The 19916-nt window shown below is 41.6% G+C and overlaps 1 protein-coding gene across 2 annotated transcripts in view; it reads left to right on the top strand.

The window, feature by feature from the left end:
* The window catches only part of CDHR2 (cadherin related family member 2), a 226687-nt gene that overhangs the window by 129539 nt on the left and 77232 nt on the right, over positions 1 to 19916 (top strand). For both annotated transcript variants that reach the window (XM_044277398.1, XM_044277397.1), the window contains exons 14-17: positions 1292 to 1456; positions 14624 to 14685; positions 16331 to 16574; positions 16663 to 16902. In XM_044277398.1, coding sequence (XP_044133333.1) covers positions 1292 to 1456; positions 14624 to 14685; positions 16331 to 16574; positions 16663 to 16902 — 711 coding nt within the window. The remainder of the gene's footprint in view (positions 1 to 1291; positions 1457 to 14623; positions 14686 to 16330; positions 16575 to 16662; positions 16903 to 19916) is intronic.

Raw genomic sequence — 19916 nt, forward strand, 5'->3', positions numbered from 1 at the left:
AATGCCAATTTCTTCACCTAACCCGTTCCCTTCAGCTCATGGCCTTTCGGCTGCCCCCCTCTTGCCCCTACCTGGTGCTGCCTGAGGCGATTGCCTCACCTGGCCTCATTGGTGGTGCACCCCTGTTCATACCCCTTTCACTTTGGATTTGGGAGTAGCTTACTACCATGGAGGCAGACCCCGCAACTGCTATGGCACCCAGAAGGATTGGACCCAGTGCTGGACTCCTAATCCGGGAAGTGATTCACTGCATTTCCTGCCAGCTGCCACAAGGGGGAGCTCAGTGCAAACAGATTTCCTTTTCTTCCTTTGATTTAAATTATAACTATATACCTTTAACTGCACTGAGCATCCCCTTTTGGTTGCAGCAGGCGTCATGTTTTATAGTATACTTTGTGAAAGGAGGTAGGATATTTATCAGTTTGTCAGTTCATGTAAATATATTGATAAATATGGTGTTCAGAATAAGGCCTCTTTCACACGACCGTTTTTTTTTTCCGTTTTGCGGGCCGTTTTTTGCGGTCCGTATACGGTCCGTATACGGAACCATTCATTTCAATGGTTCCGCAAAAAAAACGGAATGTACTCCGTGTGCATTCCGTTTCCGTATTTCCGTTTTTCCGTTCCGTTTAAAGATAGAACATGTCCTATATTTGGCCGCAAATCACGTTCCGTGGCTCCATTAAAGTCTATGGGTCCGCAAAAAAACGGAATGCATACGGAAATGCATCCGTATGTCTTCCGTATCCGTTCCGTTTTTTGCGGAACCATCTATTGAAAATGTTATGCCCAGCCCAATTTTTTATATGAAATTACTGTATACTGTATTTGCCATACGGAAAAACGGAACGGAACAACGGAACGGAAACGGAACCACAACGGAAGCAAAAAACGGAACAACGGATCCGTGAAAAACGGACCGCAAAACACTGAAATGGACATACTGTCGTGTGAAAGAGGCCTAAGCGTCATATTTATGAAGCACCAGTTTCAGCCTTTCCTACATAGAAGTCAGATAAAATGGCAGTGGAGGTGGAGCTCAACAATTTTAGTTACAAATGTTGTTACTAAAATTTCTGTCACTTAATAAAAAAAATAAGTTCACCAGAAATCTTGGGGGTCACACTATACATTCTTGGGAGTGTTTGACACATAGTGGGGTGTCAGTCAACAGAGATCTAAAATAGGCATTCTCCATGTGATTTCCCACCTGATGTGCATTTCTGACAGATATTCATCTTAATAAGCTTTGTCATTTACAACTTTGACATTTTTGCTTTCTCATATGTAGGTGGTGGCCAATGACACAGGCTTAGGAATTGACTGTTGTTCAGTTGCCTTTGTGACTATTAATCTAATAGACATAAATGATCATGCTCCAGAGTTTGCTAAAGCAACATATAAACTTGCAATTGATGAGCACAGTCCTAATGGCGCCATCCTTGGGACAATTACAGTAAGTAAATTACAAGCTACCTCTTCATTTATGGAGTCCAACATCAAGTCATTTTTTCAGTCGGTAAAACTGCATGTAAATCCATATAAAAATGTATTTACACTGTGAATAAATGGGGGTTTTATCCCCAGTTACTAACATTGTAATGTACTTTGTTGCTGAATTGTAGTGCAGATTCAGCAGGTGAAATTCTGAAACAAACGCTATGGTTGAAATCTTCCTTACATACTGTATTTTTTCCCCGTGCTATAGAGTGCTTTGACACAGGTTTTTGCTGGTGTTTTGCCACACTTTTGAGTTTTTAGTGGTGTATTTTGCACTTGCATTTTTTTACTGTAAAAATCCCATCTTCAGACGATAGCTGAAGGTCTATGGGACATATTAAAAGGAGGATAAATCAGTGTGAAAAGTAGACGTTCACAATTGTCATAATTTCTCAGCCTCGTAACGAACGTTAAAATAAAACAAAAAACTAACTTTATTGCGGATTCAATACAAAAATTTGGGGCAGTACAGCCCACCTAAAGCGTCAAATGCATGCTAGGGTGCAATAGTTAATCAGAGGTATGTCTATAAATATTCCCTTCAATCCCATTGCTCCCGCAGAATTGCTGCCTAAACCTCACTGGTATAGACTGGGCTGTTTACTAGCACGGCTGGTCGTGATTGCTGCTCTTCATAGCAGCTGATACTTAGCTGAGGTATATACCAGTGTGGAAAACTACCTGGCTGACACACTGTTAGGCCCCCTGCACACGAACGTGTGTGATCCGTGCCCATGCTGCAGCCCGCAAATTGCGGTCCGCAATGCACGATCTCCGGCCGTAGGTCAGCTGCATCGGATCGCGTACCCATTCCCTTGAATGGGTCCGCGAGCCGCCCGTTCAGCAAAAAGATAGAACATGTCCTATCTTTTTGCGGAACGGAAGTACGGGACGCAACCCCACGGAAGCATTCCGTAGTGTTTCCGAGGGGTCCCATTCCATGCGGCTGTTCCGCAATTCCGGATTTGCGGACCCATTGAAGTGAATGGGTCCGCATCCGTGCTAGGGAATGCACACGGAACTGTGGCCACGCAATACGGCCACGGATCACACATGTTTGTGTGCAGGGGGCCTTAGTGTATCCTTATCCCTTATGGGGAGCAATAGGATTAAGGGGAATATTTATAGACATACCTCTGATTAACTATTGCTCCCTAGCATGCATTTGACGCTTTAGGTGGACTGTATTGTCCCAGATTTTAATATTGAATCTGCAATAAAGTTAGTTTTTGTTTTATTTTAACGTTCGTTACCAGGCTGAGAACATATTAAATGGAGGCCACACAATGTTTTTTTTGCAACTGGCAGTCTTGTTACCTAGGTGGTGTTTTTTTTTGTTGTCTTTCTGGCTTCTTTTAAAAAATACAGCACGCTGTACTACAGCCCATGGTATCTGTTTCAGGGGTCTTAACATAGCTATAAGAGAAAAGCATCATAAAGAAAATGTTGATGCAAAAAGCACCAAAAAAATGCTGCAAAAACATAGGTAGCTGAGCACCCCCCTCCCAAAAAAAAAATTTGCTTATTCTGTAATTTTTACAGTTTTTCCAGTACTAAGTACTCTCTATCCTAAAAAAAAAAAATCTTAAAGGGGGTCCTCTGGGAGTGTATCAAAATGTCCTCTGGCAACCTGACCTAGAATGTGACTAGGAAGGGTTGTCTTCACTTCTACAGCCTTGCTACACTGCACACTGGCACTTTAATCACTGCACAGGGATGAGATGTGCTGTCAGGTTGCTCAGCCCAGCCTGCCAGCATATCTCAGGTAAGATTGCTCCAGTATTACATATTGTAGAGCAGGGCCAGGAACTCTGTTCCACAACAGAGAATAATTATGGCTGGTATGAACGGGGAGCAGGATTACATTATCACTATCATTGTAGAACAAAGTTCCAATAGGTAGTACTGGAGCGATTGTACGTGAGATATGCTGGCAGGCTGAGCAAGCTGACAGCACATCTTATCACTGTGCAGTAACTTAGTCGTAAGGCCCCGACCCCTCAACCTCCTAAGCAGCTGTAGAAGAGGAGGCAACCCATTCTAGTCACATTCAAAGATGGGTTGCCGCAGACTATCTTGATACATTTATGGAGAAGCCCTTTACAAACATGAATTTGCACTACATGTTTTTTCTCAGCTCTGAAAAGGGCAGAATCCATGCATTTTTTAGGGCGCCTGCATTTTTATGCTGTTTTTGTGGAGGTTATTTAGGTGTTTTTTGCAAACAGTGGAGCAGATACTAAGAACAGTGTTGCAAAGGCCAGTCTTATTATAAATACACAGACCTCTTAATACATTTGGAACAATTCTAGGCAGTCTGTGGCCTGAAATTTAAATCTATGGCAGCGATAGGTATAGATTTGACAAAAGAAGTGAAAACTGCTAATTATAGTGCAAATATACCACAATAGTGCAGTAAAAGTCTTAATAAATGTCCCTGAGTATGTCTAACCAATTGCATTATTGACAGTTCTTCCTATAGAGAAAGTGAAAACACCTAAAAAATGGCAAGAGCTATAACATGCTGCTGCTGGTATTCTAGCAACTCATTACAAACTGAATGCTTTCTGTCGGTGCATTGTTAACAAATGGCGTTAACAATTGCCATTAACAATACACTGTGAAAAAGAAATCAGTTTGCAATGTTACTCGCTGCACTATACCTGCTTCTCAGCCACTGCATGGACGTGCTGTACCCTAGTGACTTTCAAGAATTCTGCTTGCTGTCATTCAGGAATCTTCACTAGAGATGAGCGAATTTTTCAAAATTTCGATTCGCCGGTTCATCAAATTTTTCGGGAATATATTTTTCGAAAATTTTTCGATCCGAATATATTTGCGGCAAATTAAGTTAAAAAACTGCTATTTCCTGGCTGCTGAGAGCCTTTATAGTAGAACACTGTGCCTTGTAGTAACACGCATAGGGAGTCTGCCTTGGTAGTTAAATAATAATACTGTGAGTCAGTATGACATTCAGATGACAGGCGTCGCTCTTAGAAGCACTGCACACTTTACTTATTGAGGCAGTCACGGGTCCAAAACTGACCAAAAAACTCAAGTATGAACTGAACCTTACAAGTCGATGTTAGCACCAAGAAGAAGTACACTCCTTTTTCACCGTTGCCAGCTGATTCCACATAGATGTTATCAGAACCTGTTCTATTAAACGCTTATAGAAGTATAGCCCACCCCCGACAGAGTAGAGAGGGTGTCAACAGTAAGTTTGTGTTTATGTCACTGATTAATTTACTCTTTCTCTGATCCGTCAGAACAATAACCCACAAAAAACAGATCCTGTCTGTGGAGCATACACCTTCACTCGGCCAGCATTCGATCAATAATCCATCAGTATTGCTAATGCCAAAAAAACAGGAGTGGATCTAAAACAGAGATGACACGTGAATGGATTATTTGCATGTCTTCTGTGTTTTGTACCCACTCCTGCTTTTGGCTACCAAATCATAAGCCAATTCTGATGGGACCATACATGTTGTGCGTCTCATTTTTCCTTCCTTCTGACAGATCAGAAGGTGGGTCAAAAAATGATGATGTCATCCAGGCCGAAAGGCAAAATAGTGGCCCAGTCATGAAGTGGGGAGGGTGGGAACAGCATGAGGAGACCACAGAGTGGCACAATGAACAGAGTCTGGAGGTGGTGGCTGCAGCAGTAACAGCATCAGGAGAAGGCCACTGAGTGGCACAATGACCGAGTGTGGAGGTGGCAGCAGTATGAGGAATCCACCGAGTGGCACAATGACAGTCTGGAGGTGGCGGCAGCATCAGGAGGAGGCCACAGAGTGGCACAGTGACAGAGTGTGGAGGTGGCGGCAGCATCAGGAGACCACAGAGTGGCAAGGTGACATAGTGTGCAGGTGACGGCAGCATCAGGAGGCCACAGAGTGGCAAGGTGACAGTGTGGAGGTGGCAGCAGCATGAGGAGGCCACAGCATGAGGAGGCCATAGAGTGGCACGACAATGAGAGATTGCAGAGGTGGCAGCAGCATGAGGGGGCCAGAGAGTGGCACGACGACGAGAGATTGTGGAGGTGGCAGCAGCATGAGGAGGCCACAGAGTGGCCTCGTCATATATTCATTTATAGGGAATATGGAACAGAAGGTTAAAATTTCTCAACTTTATAAAGTGTTGCTTAAAACATGATTTAATAATACAGTCGTGGCCAAAAGTTTTGAGAATGACACAAATATTAGTTTTCGCAAAGTTTGCTGCTAAACTGCTTTTAGATCTTTGTTTCAGTTGTTTCTGTGATATAGTGAAATATAATTACACGCACTTCATACGTTTCAAAGGCTTTTATCGAAAATTACATGACATTTATGCAAAGAGTCAGTATTTGGCCGTTCTTTTTCAGGACCTCTGCAATTCGACTGGGTATGCTTTCAATCAACTTCTGGGCCTATTCCTGACTGATAGCAACCCATTCTTTCATAATCACTTCTTAGAGTTTGTCAGAATTAGTGGGTTTTTGTATGTCCACCCGCCTCTCGAGGATTGACCACAAGTTCTCAATGGGATTAAGATCTGGGGCGTTTTCAGGCCATGGACCCAAAATGTCAATGTTTTGGTCCCCGAGCCACTTAGTTATCACTTTTGCCTTATGGCACGGTGCTCCATCATGCTGGAAAATGCATTGTTCTTCACCAAACTGTTGTTGGATTGTTGGAAGAAGTTGCTGTTGGAGGGTGTTTTGGTACTATTCTTTATTCATGGCTGTGTTTTTGGGCAAAATTGTGAGTGAGCCCACTCCCTTGGATGAGAAGCAACCCCACACATGAATGGTCTCAGAATGCTTTACTGTTGGCATGACACAGGACTGATGGTAGCGTTCACCTTTTCTTCTCCGGACAAGCCTTTTTCCTGATGCCCCAAACAATCGGAAAGAGGCTTCATCGGAGAATATGACTTTGCCCCAGTCCTCAGCGGTCCATTCACCATATTTTCTGCAGAAGATCAATCTGTCCCTGATGTTTTTTGGGGAGAAAAGTGGCTTCTTTGCTGCCCTTCTTGACACCAGGCCATCTTCCAAAAGTCTTCGCCTCACTATGCGTGCAGATGCGGTCACACCTGCCTGTTGCCATTCCTGAGCAAGCTCTGCACTGGTGGCACACCGATCCCCCAGTTGAATCCTCTTTAGGAGACTATCCTGGTGCTTGCTGGACTGTCTTGGACGCCCTGAAGCCTTCTTAACAAGAATTGAACCTCTTTCCGTGAAGTTCTTGATGATCCTATAAATTGTTGATTGAGGTGCAATCTTATTAGCCACAATATCCTTGCCTGTGAAGCCATTTTTATGCAACGCAATGATGGCTGCACGCGTTTCTTTGCAGGTCACCATGGTTAACAATGGAAGAACAATGATTTCAAGCATCACCCTCCTTTTAACAGGTCAAGTCTGCCATTTTAACCCAATCAGCCTGACATAATTATCTCCAGCCTTGTGCTCGTCAACATTCTCACCGGAGTTAACAAGACAATTACTGAAATGATCTCAGCAGGTCCTTCAATGATAGCAATGAAATGCAGTGGAAAGTTTTTTTGGGGATCAAGTAAATTTTCATGGCAAAGAAGGACTATGCAATTCATCTGATCACTCTTCATAACATTCTGGAGAATATGCAAATTGCTATTATGAAAACTTAAAAAATAAATAAATTCACAGCTAAGACAATATCCCGTCAGAGGGAGTGATAACTACAGGTGGTGTATATGTATAATTAATGTAATCACAGGGTACAACCTGTTATAAAACGTAGCCCTTAATGTAATTTACACATAAAATAACAAACTCCCACAGACATAGAAAAAGAACAAAAAAAAAAATGGGCCTGTCCCTGTATGTTGCCCTGGACTCGGCACCCCTGCCTATAAATGGAATGGCCGCCCTGATAAGGACGATCCTGTATTCTGGAACCTCCTGGTAGGCCCTAGGCTGACCCTATGATGTTGGTAAGTCCCTAGATGGAGGCCTTATCTAAGTAAACAGAACAAAAATAAAAATTTACAGTATAGAGAGCAATGGACCACCCACACCCATGGATGCTGTATCTGTGGGTGGAGAATTGCTCGAGATGTTACGTCATGGACAGTGCAAAGACAACCACGTGCGTGATATATATATATACTTATATATATATATAATCAAACGAAAGATATTTATGTGTAATATTCACACACCAAGATGCCATACACATTTATACATGCAGATGTGTTGTCAAAATATATACACAATTGGCACCAAAAGACTGCCTCCTAAATTGGTGGCATACAATCAGGTGCCAAAGTCCCAACGCGTTTCACCCTAATTGATCGCCGGGTTCCTCAGGGGACATTTTTTAGTACAATGCTATTTTTTTGGCATCAGTAATTAATACGAAGTGGCAAAGCAGTCAGCAATAATTTGGCTAGTTATTTTCAGTAGCCTGGTAAATTCAATAATTAAATGGCTTTAACAGGTCAGATATAAAGACCATACTTAAGGACCGTGAAAAAGCACATAATGTGTTAATCACTCGTCATTGGGAGTACAGTGCATGGAAGCATCATCGGCACTGACCTAGGCGGACTTAATGCCGATCACGTGACAGTGTTGCGTCCCCAGCCGGTGTCAGGGCTGTCCCTGATGACATCACCGGCAGCCTCCGATCACATGGCTTAGCCAGCATCACGTTGCGTCATCAGCCGGTATCAGGGCCGTACCTGATGACGTCGCCGGTAGCCTCCAATCGCATGACTCAGTCAGCTCCATGTGAAATAATTGGATGCGTGCGGTGCGCTTCTTGATGACGTGACCGTCATCTAGCCTGGTGAGGTGAAAAAATCCCTGACGGGGTATATGTCTCAGTGTGGAAGCGCAAGTCTGATAAATAAACAAATAAAAGCATAAGGCAGATAAACAATGCGCCGGTGTCAGCTGCCCTTCCAATCCACTACAATCACCTCAAAGACAAGATATAGGGTAGACAAATCAGGATAAGTCAGAGAGCAAACTATAATTATTTAACCAGAGTACAATTAGGGTGCACAGTTATAGGAGGAAATACAGGTCCTTCTCAAAAAATTAGCATATTGTGATAAAGTTCATTATTTTCTGTAATGTACTGATAAACATTAGACTTTCATATATTTTAGATTCATTACATACCAACTGAAGTAGTTCAAGCCTTTTACTGTTTTAATATTGATGATTTTGGCATACAGCTCATGAAAACCCAAATTTCCTATCTCAAAAAATTAGCATATTTCATCCGACCAATAAAAGAAAAGTGTTTTTAATACAAAAAAGTCAACCTTCAAATAATTATGTTCAGTTATGCTCTCAATACTTGGTCGGGAATCCTTTTGCAGAAATGACTGCTTCAATGCGGCGTGGCATAGAGGCAATCAGCCTGTGGCACTGCTGAGGTGTTATGGAGGCCCAGGATGCTTCGATAGCGGCCTTAAGCTCATCCAGAGTGTTGGGTCTTGCGTCTCTCAACTTTCTCTTCCCAATATCCCACAGATTCTCTATGGGGTTCAGGTCAGGAGAGTTGGCAGGCCAATTGAGCACAGTAATACCATGGTCAGTAAACCATTTACCAGTGGTTTTGGCACTGTGAGCAGGTGCCAGGTTGTGCTGAAAAATGAAATCTTCATCTCCATAAAGCTTTTCAGCAGATGGAAGCATGAAGTGCTCCAAAATCTCCTGATAGCTAGCTGCATTGACCCTGCCCTTGATAAAACACAGTGGACCAACACCAGCAGCTGACATGGCACCCCAGACCATCACTGACTGTGGGTACTTGGCACTGGACTTCAGGCATTTTGGCATTTCCCTCTCCCCAGTCTTCCTCCAGACTCTGGCACCTTGATTTCCGAATGACATGCAACAGTTCAGTGCTGCTTCTCTGTAGCCCAGGTCTGGCACTTCTGCCGCTGTTTCTGGTTCAAAAGTGGCTTGACCTGGGGAATGCGGCACCTGTAGCCCATTTCCTGCACACGCCTGTACACGGTGGCTCTGGATGTTTCTACTCCAGACTCAGTCCACTGCTTCCGCAGGTCCCCCAAGGTCTGGAATCGGTCCTTCTCCACAATCTTCCTCAGGGTCCGGTCACCTTTTCTCGTTGTGCAGCGTTTTCTGCCACACTTTTTCCTTCCCACAGACTTCCTACTGAGGTGCCTTGATACAGCACTCTGGGAACAGCCTATTCGTTCAGAAATTTCTTTCTGTGTCTTACCCTCTTGCTTGAGGGTGTCAATGATGGCCTTCTGGACAGCAGTCAGGTCGGCAGTCTTACCCATGATTGCGGTTTGGAGTAATGAACCAGGCTGGGAGTTTTTCAAAGCCTCAGGAATCTTTTGCAGGTGTTTAGAGTTAATTAGTTGATTCAGATGATTAGGTTAATGGCTCGTTTAGAGAACCTTTTCATGATATGCTAATTTTTTGAGATAGGAATTTTGGGTTTTCATGAGCTGTATGCCAAAATCATCAATATTAAAATAATAAAAGGCTTGAACTACTTCAGTTGGTGTGTAATGAATCTAAAATATATGAAAGTCTAATGTTTATCAGTACATTACAGAAAATAATGAACTTTATCACAATATGCTAATTTTTTGAGAAGGACCTGTATTGCTAATAAGATAGATGTCCTGCAGGCTTGTTTAGGCTATTATTACAGTTCCTATGTCATACTGTTGTAAGCAGAGTTAATAATCAGTATATAAATTGTTTCATATATGGGGTAGATCAAAGCGAACAGTGATGGGGACGGCCACAAGTCCTCCCCTCTCAATTTGACGCTGTGCTAGAATGTATGCCACTCCCATGTTAGATAATATATGGTTGGCTATAAGAAGCAGGAATAGTCGATATTTTCATTCAATCCTGCTGGTGACATGGTGTTTAACATATGTATCCATTTTGACTCTTTTTGTCTCAGGGTAATGTCAATGTCTCCTCCCCTAATGGAATGTTTTATTGTTTCTATCATGGAGAAGCTTATTGTTTTCAAGTCTCCTCCATGCTTAAGCACCACATGTCTAGACAGGGGTTTATCACGCTTGTGACGAATATCACCCACATGTTCCAGAATCCTCTTCTTAATAGCTCTACAGGTTTTACCAACGTATCTCAGACCGCATTTACACTGGGCCATATAGACCAAGCCAATTATATTACAGTTGGCAAAGCTATGGGTCGTATATACACGGTTTTGCTCAGCATTTGTGAAAGAGTGTCCTACTTCTATGAAGGAACAGGCCTTACACCTCCCACACCTATGGGTCCCATGTCTCCTATCCGTGAGCCAGGTACACGGAAGCGGGATGCCTCAAAATGGCTGTGTACCAGCTAATCACCTATGCTATGTTCCCGTCTGAAGTCTGAAGGTGATAGAAGGATGCTCCGGGAGAAGGTCAATCAGGTCGGGGTCGGACTTAATCAGTGACCAATAATGCCCTATTATCTGACGGACAAGTATGGTCTTTATATCTGACCTGTTAAAGCCATTTAATTATTTAATTTATCAGGCTACTGAAAATAACTAGCCAAATTATGTCATCATAACTGAGGGCCTTTGCCACTTCGTGTTAATTACTGATGCCAAAAAAATAGCATTGTACTAAAAAATGTCCCCTGAGGAACCCGGCAATCAATTAGGGTTAAACTTTGGCACCTGATTGTATGCCACCAATTTAGGAGGCAGTCTCTTGGTGCCAATTGTGTATATATATTTTGACAACACATCTGCATGTATAAATGTTTATGGCATCTTGGTGTGTGAATATTACACATAAATATCTTTCATTAGATTAGGCCTCCATCTAGGGACTTACCAACATCATAGGGTCAGCCTAGGACCTACCAGGAGGTTCCAGAACACGGGATCGTCCTTATCAGGGCGGCCATTCCATTTATAGGCAGGTGTGCCGAGTCTAGGGTAACATACAGGGACAGGCCCAAATCAACGACTGTCTACCCTGCCCATCATCGACTTATGCAATTGAGCATTACGGTATTATCCTTTATGTCATCATGGTGACATCTTTTTTTGTTCTTTTTCTATGTTTGTCTGTGGGTATTATAAAAACTTAAGCAGCAACTTTTCCAATTTCCAATATTTATATAATTCTCAAAACTTTTGGCCACGACTGTACACGTTCTTCGGCACAAAAGGCTTGACAAATTGATTGTCCGTGAATTTCCCTTGAAGATTGGGATAATATATTGGCGAATTTAAGTTTACTTTCTTATAATTTTAATCAAGTTTTAGTTCAATTTAATATTCAATATTTAATAAATGTAATGATAAAAATTAAGTGTTGCCTAAGACAGGAGAGAATCCGCCAGTATTCAGTTTATTCAACGATGTGGTTACGATGGAGAAGGCAATCCAAAAAACAATTTCTCTCCTCCTGGAGACGAATCCTGTCAAGATTGATGCAGGTCTGGTATCGGTTATCGACCCAGATACTTCTGTGGGAACCTGCCTGGCATGAACAGGCCTCTAGTAGCTACAGACAATGAGTAGATAAAGTGTCAAGATAGCTTTGAGCCCGGAAGAGTCGTAAAGTTCATCAAGATACATCAAGACTTTACTGCATATAACCGCAGCACTAACCGCTGAATACATTTTGTTTTTCAACTGAAATACTTCAATAAAGATTTTATCGCATATAATGGCAGCGCAGAACAAAATTTGTTTTTCGACCGAAATACGTCAATAAAGATTTTACCGCATATAACTGCAGCACTGAACTCAGAATAAAATTTGTTTTTCGACCGAAATACATCAATAAAGATTTTACCGCATATAACTGCAGTGCTGAACGCTGAATAAAATTAGTTTTTCGACCGAAATTCGTCAATAAAGATTTTACCGCATATAACTGCTGCGCTGAACAAAATTATTTTTTCAACTGAAATATTTTACCACATATAACTTCAACCGAAATACCTCAATAAAGATTTTACCACATATAACGGAGAACGGAGATGGTGAGGGTCTTCGGATTCCCCCCGCACTCTACGGATGTCTCAGAAATGAACCGCTGCTCCCAACAGCAGGTCCTGGTAAGGTCATGAAGCTCCCTGGTCATCTGGCATCTATTCGCCCTGCTGAAGGAATATTTTGAAAGTGTGTAGAAGCCACACGGGACCCCCATGTTGCAGCCTTATCATGGAGACATCATGGAGATATTACCACATATATAACCGCAGTGCTGACGGCTGAATAAATTTAGTATTTCAACCAAAATAATTAATAATAAAGATTTTACCACATATAACTGCTACCGACGTGAACTGAGAATGTATTTGTCTTTTTGTACTGAAATAGCCACTAAACGCTTTCAAGACATATAACCACCGCCGACGTGAACTGAGAATGTATTTTTCTGTTTGCACTGAAATAGGCCACTAAATGCTTTCAAAATATATAACCGCCGCCGACGTGAACCTCGAATGTATTTTTTAGTTTGTACTGAAATAGGCCACAAATAAGTGCACCAGTGAAGTGCGTATATATATTTCTTTCTGTACTTAAATAGGCCACTAAACCCTTTTTCCACAAATAACTGCACCAGTGAAGTGTGTATTTTTTTCTTTCTGTACGCCTTCAACACATATAACCGCAGACGTGAACTGAGAATATGTTTTGCTTTTTGTACTGAAATAGGTCAGTAAACGCTTTCAGCAGAAATAAATGCACCAGTGAAGTGCATATATATTTTTCTTTCTGTATTGATATAGGCTAGTAAATGCTTTCAAGACATATAACTGCAGAAGTGAACTGAGAATATATTTTTCTTTTTGTACTGAAATAGGCCAGTAAACGCTTTCAGCAGAAATAAATGCACCAGTGAAGTGCATATATATTTTTCTTTCTGTACTAAAATAGGCCACTAAACCCTTTTGCCACAAATAACTGCACCAGTCAAGTGCGTATATTTTTTTTCTTTCTATAATGAAATAGCCACTAAACCCTTTTGCCACAAATAACTGCACCAGTGAAGTGTGTATATATGTTTTCTTTCTATAGTGAAATAGGCCACTGAGCGATTTTGCCACAAATAAGTGCCCCAGTAAAATGCGTATATTTTTTCTTTTTGTGCGCTTCCAACACATATAACTGCAGAAGTGAACTGCATATATATATATTTTTCTTGGAAAGATATAAGCCACTAAAGGCTTTTCAACTTAGCACTTGCACCCTAAGAAAAAATTGCTGGAATGACAGAGCTGTATAATGGCTATTTGGATCCCCAAATAATCTTTCCCTGCACTTGTAAATCGCTTTTCTAGCACTGTCCCTAGTGCCTTCTGACGTCTCTCCCTGCACTAAGATGCTGTGAAATGATACCTCACTATCCTTTCCCTGCACTTGTAAATCGCTTTTCTAGCACTGTCCCTAGCGCCTTCTGACTTCTCTCCCTGCACTAAGATGCTGTGAAATGATTTCTCCCTATCCTTTCCCTGCACTTGTAAATAGTTTTTTTTCAGTTTTTTTTTCACAATCAGGTTTTTCCAATTACTGTCCCTAGCGCCGTCTCATGTCTGTCCCTGAACTCAGAACGCTTAAAAAATGTCTGACTCTAATGTGGCCGCCGTATTTATAGGGCTGTGACATCACAGGGCCAGCTGGCTGCTCATTGGCTTCATGCATGGCATTCTAGGTCAGCCTGCCTTCCCAGAGTTCCTTGCCCCATGTCCTCACATGTGTAGCCAACATTTGAGGAAAAATTACGATTCGTTACTGAAATTTGGAATTCCACTTTGTCGATTCGCTCATCTCTAATCTTCACTGTGCACGTCCAGTGGATAATTATCTGTCCTGGTTATGTGATGGACATACCGCTGGCACATTACAAGTGAGAGAGCTGATGCACATACTAAAAATGTGGCAAGCAATAACCTGTAAGTAAGTAATAAAACTTCCTGCTAAAAAAATGCAAGCAGAGAGTTTCAAAACCATGGGAAATTGATACAGTAAGTATAGTGAAAATGGTATAAACAACTAAATAATTTTTACTTGAAGAAACAAGAAAACACTTCATATAAATAATATAAAATTATGTAAATTACGGTGACACTAGTCTATATGATTACCTATATGCTTTTATATTTTAGGCTACTGACCCTGACTCTGGAGATTATGGAAGGATTAGTTACTCTTTATTGCCAGATTCCATGTAAGTACCATATATGTATATTGAAGTGTACCTGGCACATTGTTGCATGTTATAGAGCAGGAGGAGCTGAGCAGACTGATATACAGTTTTATGGGAAACGATGCAGTATAACTTGTCATTTATTCCTTTATATCCCTGATCTTTATATGTTTAGGTCCTATCAGTGATTGACAGCTATCTCTGTATAATTACTCATAGAGGGAAGGCTGTCGATCACTGATCGGACCGCCCACTGGTAAGCCCAGAAAGAGCATGTCAGAGTATGTTGGGGTTTGTTGAATTCAGGTTCTGATATTTTATTGCTTAGAAGTCTACAAGGTGCTACAGTAACAACAGATATCACTCCTAGGGCTCATGCACACGACTGTTGTTGTTTTGCGGTTGGTTTTTCACGTATCCGTTGCTCCGTATCTGAGTTTTTTTTCCCCTCTGATTTAAGTCCTCTTCTGTTCCGTTATTGCACAAAATATATCCATATGGTTTCTGTATTTGATCCATTTTTTGCGGATCGTATACAGAAACAGCAACTTATTAATCACCAAACACATGAGCAATATGGGCTGGGTATAGCATTTCTACAGTATGGATACGCGAAATAAGGATGACATATGGATATGTTCCATGTGCGTTCCGTATTTTTTGCAGACTCATTGACTTGAATGGGGCCTCGCACCGTGATTTGCAGACAATAATAGGACATGCACTACTTTTTTGTGGAACATCCATGCGGACAAACAGAAACAGAATGCACACAGTAACTTCTGTATTTTCTACAGCGCCATTGAAGTGAATGGTTCCGCATACGGTCCTCAAAAAAAAAAAAGGAACGGAAGCGGAAAGAAAATACGTTTGTGTGCATGAGCCCTTACAGGCGAGAATTTAAATGGAAAAATATGTTTTGTTTTTTTCAACTAGAGTTTGGCCTTTAATTGTTTTTTTTTTGTAGGAACACCTGTCAGTAGGATCAACCTTTTTCAACTAGACATGCTGCATAGATCCTGCTGATTAAATGGACATGTCTTGTGAAAATTGGTTGGGCCATTCCAGATAAATAAGACTTTTATTCTGTAAGGCCTCTTTCACATGACCGTGTGTCCCCCGTGGCCGTATTGTGGCCCGCATATGGAGAGTCCGCAATACATGGGGTACAGGCCGTGTGCATTACGCATCATGAATGCGGACCCATTCACTTGAATGGGTACGCAAATCCGGAGATGCGGAACGGAACCATGGAACGGAAGCACTATGGAGTGCTTCTGTGGTGTTTCGTTCTTTGGTTTTGCAAAAAGATAGAACTTGTTCAAGTGAATGGGTCTGTGGTCCACATGCGGCTTCCCCACGGTCGGTGCCCGTGCATTGCGGACCGCGATTTGCAATCCGCAGCGCGGCCACGGGACACACACGTTCGTGTGAAAGAGGCCTAAGGAAGAGCTTCAGTGCATAGAGGGGCAGCTCCTCTGCTTTCCATTGCTGACCACACCCTTCAGTGCTTGGAAGCCCTAATTTGCCTAAAGAATAACAGTCTTTTTATCTCTGGAATGCTGATAGGTCTTCTTTAAAAAAGAGAAAGACTAATGTACACTACTCTGGTTACTAGGAAGTCCTAAATAAAGTTAATTCCCAATCTTGATGTATTTCTTTCCAGACTGAACTTGTTTCAGGTCAGTTCATCTACTGGAGTAATCACGGTGGTGAATGGAGATCTTCTAGATCGAGAGCGCACCCCTTTTTATTATGCAACCCTAAAAGCACAGGACGGAATGAACGCCACTGGGACCACTCTTCTTGAAATTGAGTTAATAGATATAAATGACTGTATTCCAGTTGCGATAGGAGTATATAATATTTTTGTAACGGAGAACGTTGATGATGTCAGGATCCAGCTTGAGGTAACAAACCAGATGAGCACCTTCAAAGTCACTTTGTTACATGTACTCTCTGTTATGGACTTATACATATAAGTTATGGTTTTCTTAGGCGACTGATGCTGATGAACCAGGAAACAATAACAGTGTGATCCATTACGAGATCCTTCCCAGTGAATTCAGTGGGAATTTCACCATTAATGTCACCACAGGGCTTATCACAAGCCTTGGTCCGCTGGATCGAGAAGCCATTGATATAACACAGAATGGACGCATTACACTGACTGTGAAGTTGTACGACTTGGGAGTTCCTTCTTTATCAAGCTATGTTAATGTAACCATCAATGTTGAGGTAATGTTTTTCTATTTTCTAAAATGAATGTTATATAATGATCAATCTTTATGTAATTATGAGTTTAGATGATGCTATTCATCTCGTACGTGTATTTAATGGGTTTCCCTAGTAATAGCAGTTATTACCTTTAACAAGTCTTCTGTCGCTCCTTTTAAACTGAGTTCACACTTCAGTAATTTGATCAGTTATTCCCATCATTTATCGTGAGCCATAACCAGTAGTGAAGCCTTCACAGAGATGAGCTATAATGGACAAACCTGCACCTGTTCAGTGTTTTTGTCCCGCACCTAGTTATTGGCTGATCACAAATACTGAATGTGAACACAGCCTTATCATCTTCACGAGGAGGCATTTGTATGGATAAATGGTTGACTATGCTTGTTGCCACTCCATACAACTCTATGACTCTATGAGAAGAGCATGAGACTAGCCTGGGAACTCCACCTCATTAATAATTTTTTTCCAGGTTCTTAATACAGTCCTGATCAAAAGTTTAAGAAAAATTTCAAAAAAATCATATTTAGCATGGCTGGATCTTAACAAGGTTCCAAGTAGAGCTTCAACATGCAACAAGAAGAAATGAGAGTGAGACAAAACATTTTTTGAGCATTCAATTTAATAAAAACAACGAATAAACTGAAGCAGGTTGTTTTTCAGCTGATCAAAATTTTAGTACCACATGCCTTTAAAAGGCCTAATCTGTGCAAAAATGTGGATTCATTGTCATTTTCTGTCAGGTAGTCACACGTTGTGATGGCAAAGGCAAAAAAACTCTCCCTTTTTGAACGCCGTCGGGTTGTTGAACTGCATAAGCAGAGTCTCTCACAGCGCGCCATCGCTGCTGAGGTGGGACGCAGTAAGACAGTCATTTGGAATTTCTTAAATGATCCTGAGGGTTATGGAACAAAAAAGTCAAGTGGAAGACCCCAAAAAATGTCATCAACACTGAGCCGATGATTGGCTGTCCGTCAAGACACTGGACGATCCTCGACCCAAATTAAGGCCCTTACTGGTGCTGACTGCAGCCCCATAACCATCAGACGGCATCTGAGACTGAAGGGCTTCAAAAACAAAAAATGTCTTCAAAGACCTCGTCTCCTTGAACGCCACAGAACTGCTCGTTTGGACTTTGCAAGAGAGCACCAAACATGGGACATTCAAAGGTGGAAGAAAGTTTTATTCTCTGATGAGAAAAAATGTAACCTTGATGGTGATGATGGTTTCCAACGTTACTGGCATGACAAGCAAATCCCATCTGAGATGTTTTCTACGCGCCACAGTGCAGGGGGCGCCATAATGGTCTGGGATGCTTTTTCCTTCAGTGGAACAATGGAGCTTTAGGAAGTGCAGGGGCGTCAAACGGCCGCTGGCTATGTCCAGATGTTGCAGAGAGCATTCCTCATGACTGAGGGCCCTCATCTGTGTGGTAACGAATGGCTTTTTCAACAGGACAATGCTACAGTACACAATGCCTGCAGGACAAGGGACTTCTTCCAGGAGAATAACATCCCTCTTTTTGCTCATCCTGTATGTTCCCCTGATCGAAATCCAATTGAGAACCTTTGGGGATGGATGACAAGGGAAGTTTACAAAAATGGACAACAGTTCCAGACAGTAGATGGCCTTTGTGCGGCCGTCTTCACCACTTGGAGAAATGTTCCCACTCATCTCATGGAAACGCTTTCATCAAGTATGCCGAAACTAATTTTTGAAGTGATAAACAATAACGGCGGAGCTACTCATTACTGAGTTCATGTTTGGAAGTTGGATTTCTGTTTTGGGGGGGTTTAGTTTTTTTATGGAGGTGTGGTCCTAAACTTTTGATCAGCTGAAAAACAGCCTGTTTCAGTTTATTTGTTGTTTTCATTAAATTGAATGCTCAAAAAATGTTTTGTCTCACTCCCATTTCTTTGTGTTGCATGTTGAAGCTCTACTTGGAACCTTGTTAAGATCCAGCCATGCTAAATATGATTTTTTGAAATTTTTCAAGTGGTCTTAAACTTTTGATCAGGACTGTACATCATACTGTAGAATATTAAATAGTGCCATTAAATGGTACCACTTGTCCCTCAAAAAACAAGCCCATATACAGCTATGTGAACAGAAAAGTCTAAAAGTTATGACTCTAGGAAGGCAGGGAGGAAAAAAACAAAATTGAAAAAATATAAAAGTTGTTTATGGAGCCATACATGCCTGGCGATCATGCAGGCACATGGGTTGTGCCCAGATGATCACTTGCATAGGGACCACTGTGACTGATATTTTTGTGTCCTCACCATCACTCCTAGTTTTGTGAATAACCACTTGCCGACAGCCCAATCATACAGCTGCAGGAGCGGGGAACCGTAGAGAACCGTAGAGAAGTCAGGGATGGTTTTTCACTGTCCTTGGCTTCCAAATAGATCTATGCAGCGTTCAATGAGTGCTGTGCATAGAGATCAGGATGCTGCAATGCCACTTTCAGCTCTGGTCTTAGCGGTCATTTGATCATGGGGGGGCTGGGAGTATGTGGAGCTACTGGCAGATCACCTCTGCAGTGAAGTTGTACAGCCTTGCTCAACCTCTCTGGGGACTGTATTCTCCCTGTACTATGTCAGCCCCAGTTACCAGAGAAATCAGCAACAAAAATATGTAATGTTAAATGCCACCTCATAGTGTAAGAACAGAAGAAAATACAAATAAGTAAAAAAAATAAAAATGGAACTAAACTCTGTACTTGAGCTCCTATACCCCCCATAGCTACTATAGCCCTTTCATCCCATATATCAAAATAACCATATTGGAAAGGGGACATGATTAAAAAATATATTTTAGTTGTTGTTAAAAAAAATACATTTTCCTAGTTATAACAAATAAAAGCAAAACATAAAATAAAAATTACTTAAAAATAAAGCCCATGTCTCAAAGAAAAAAAGTTCCAAAAATTATTTACATAACCAAATGGAAAAATATGGCTTTCAAAGATGCATGTACAAAGAAAAGAAAAGAAAATGCACCTGGTTAGAAAGGGG

This window comes from Bufo gargarizans, chromosome 2 (genome assembly GCF_014858855.1).
Source record: "Bufo gargarizans isolate SCDJY-AF-19 chromosome 2, ASM1485885v1, whole genome shotgun sequence".
Taxonomy (NCBI): domain Eukaryota; kingdom Metazoa; phylum Chordata; class Amphibia; order Anura; family Bufonidae; genus Bufo; species Bufo gargarizans.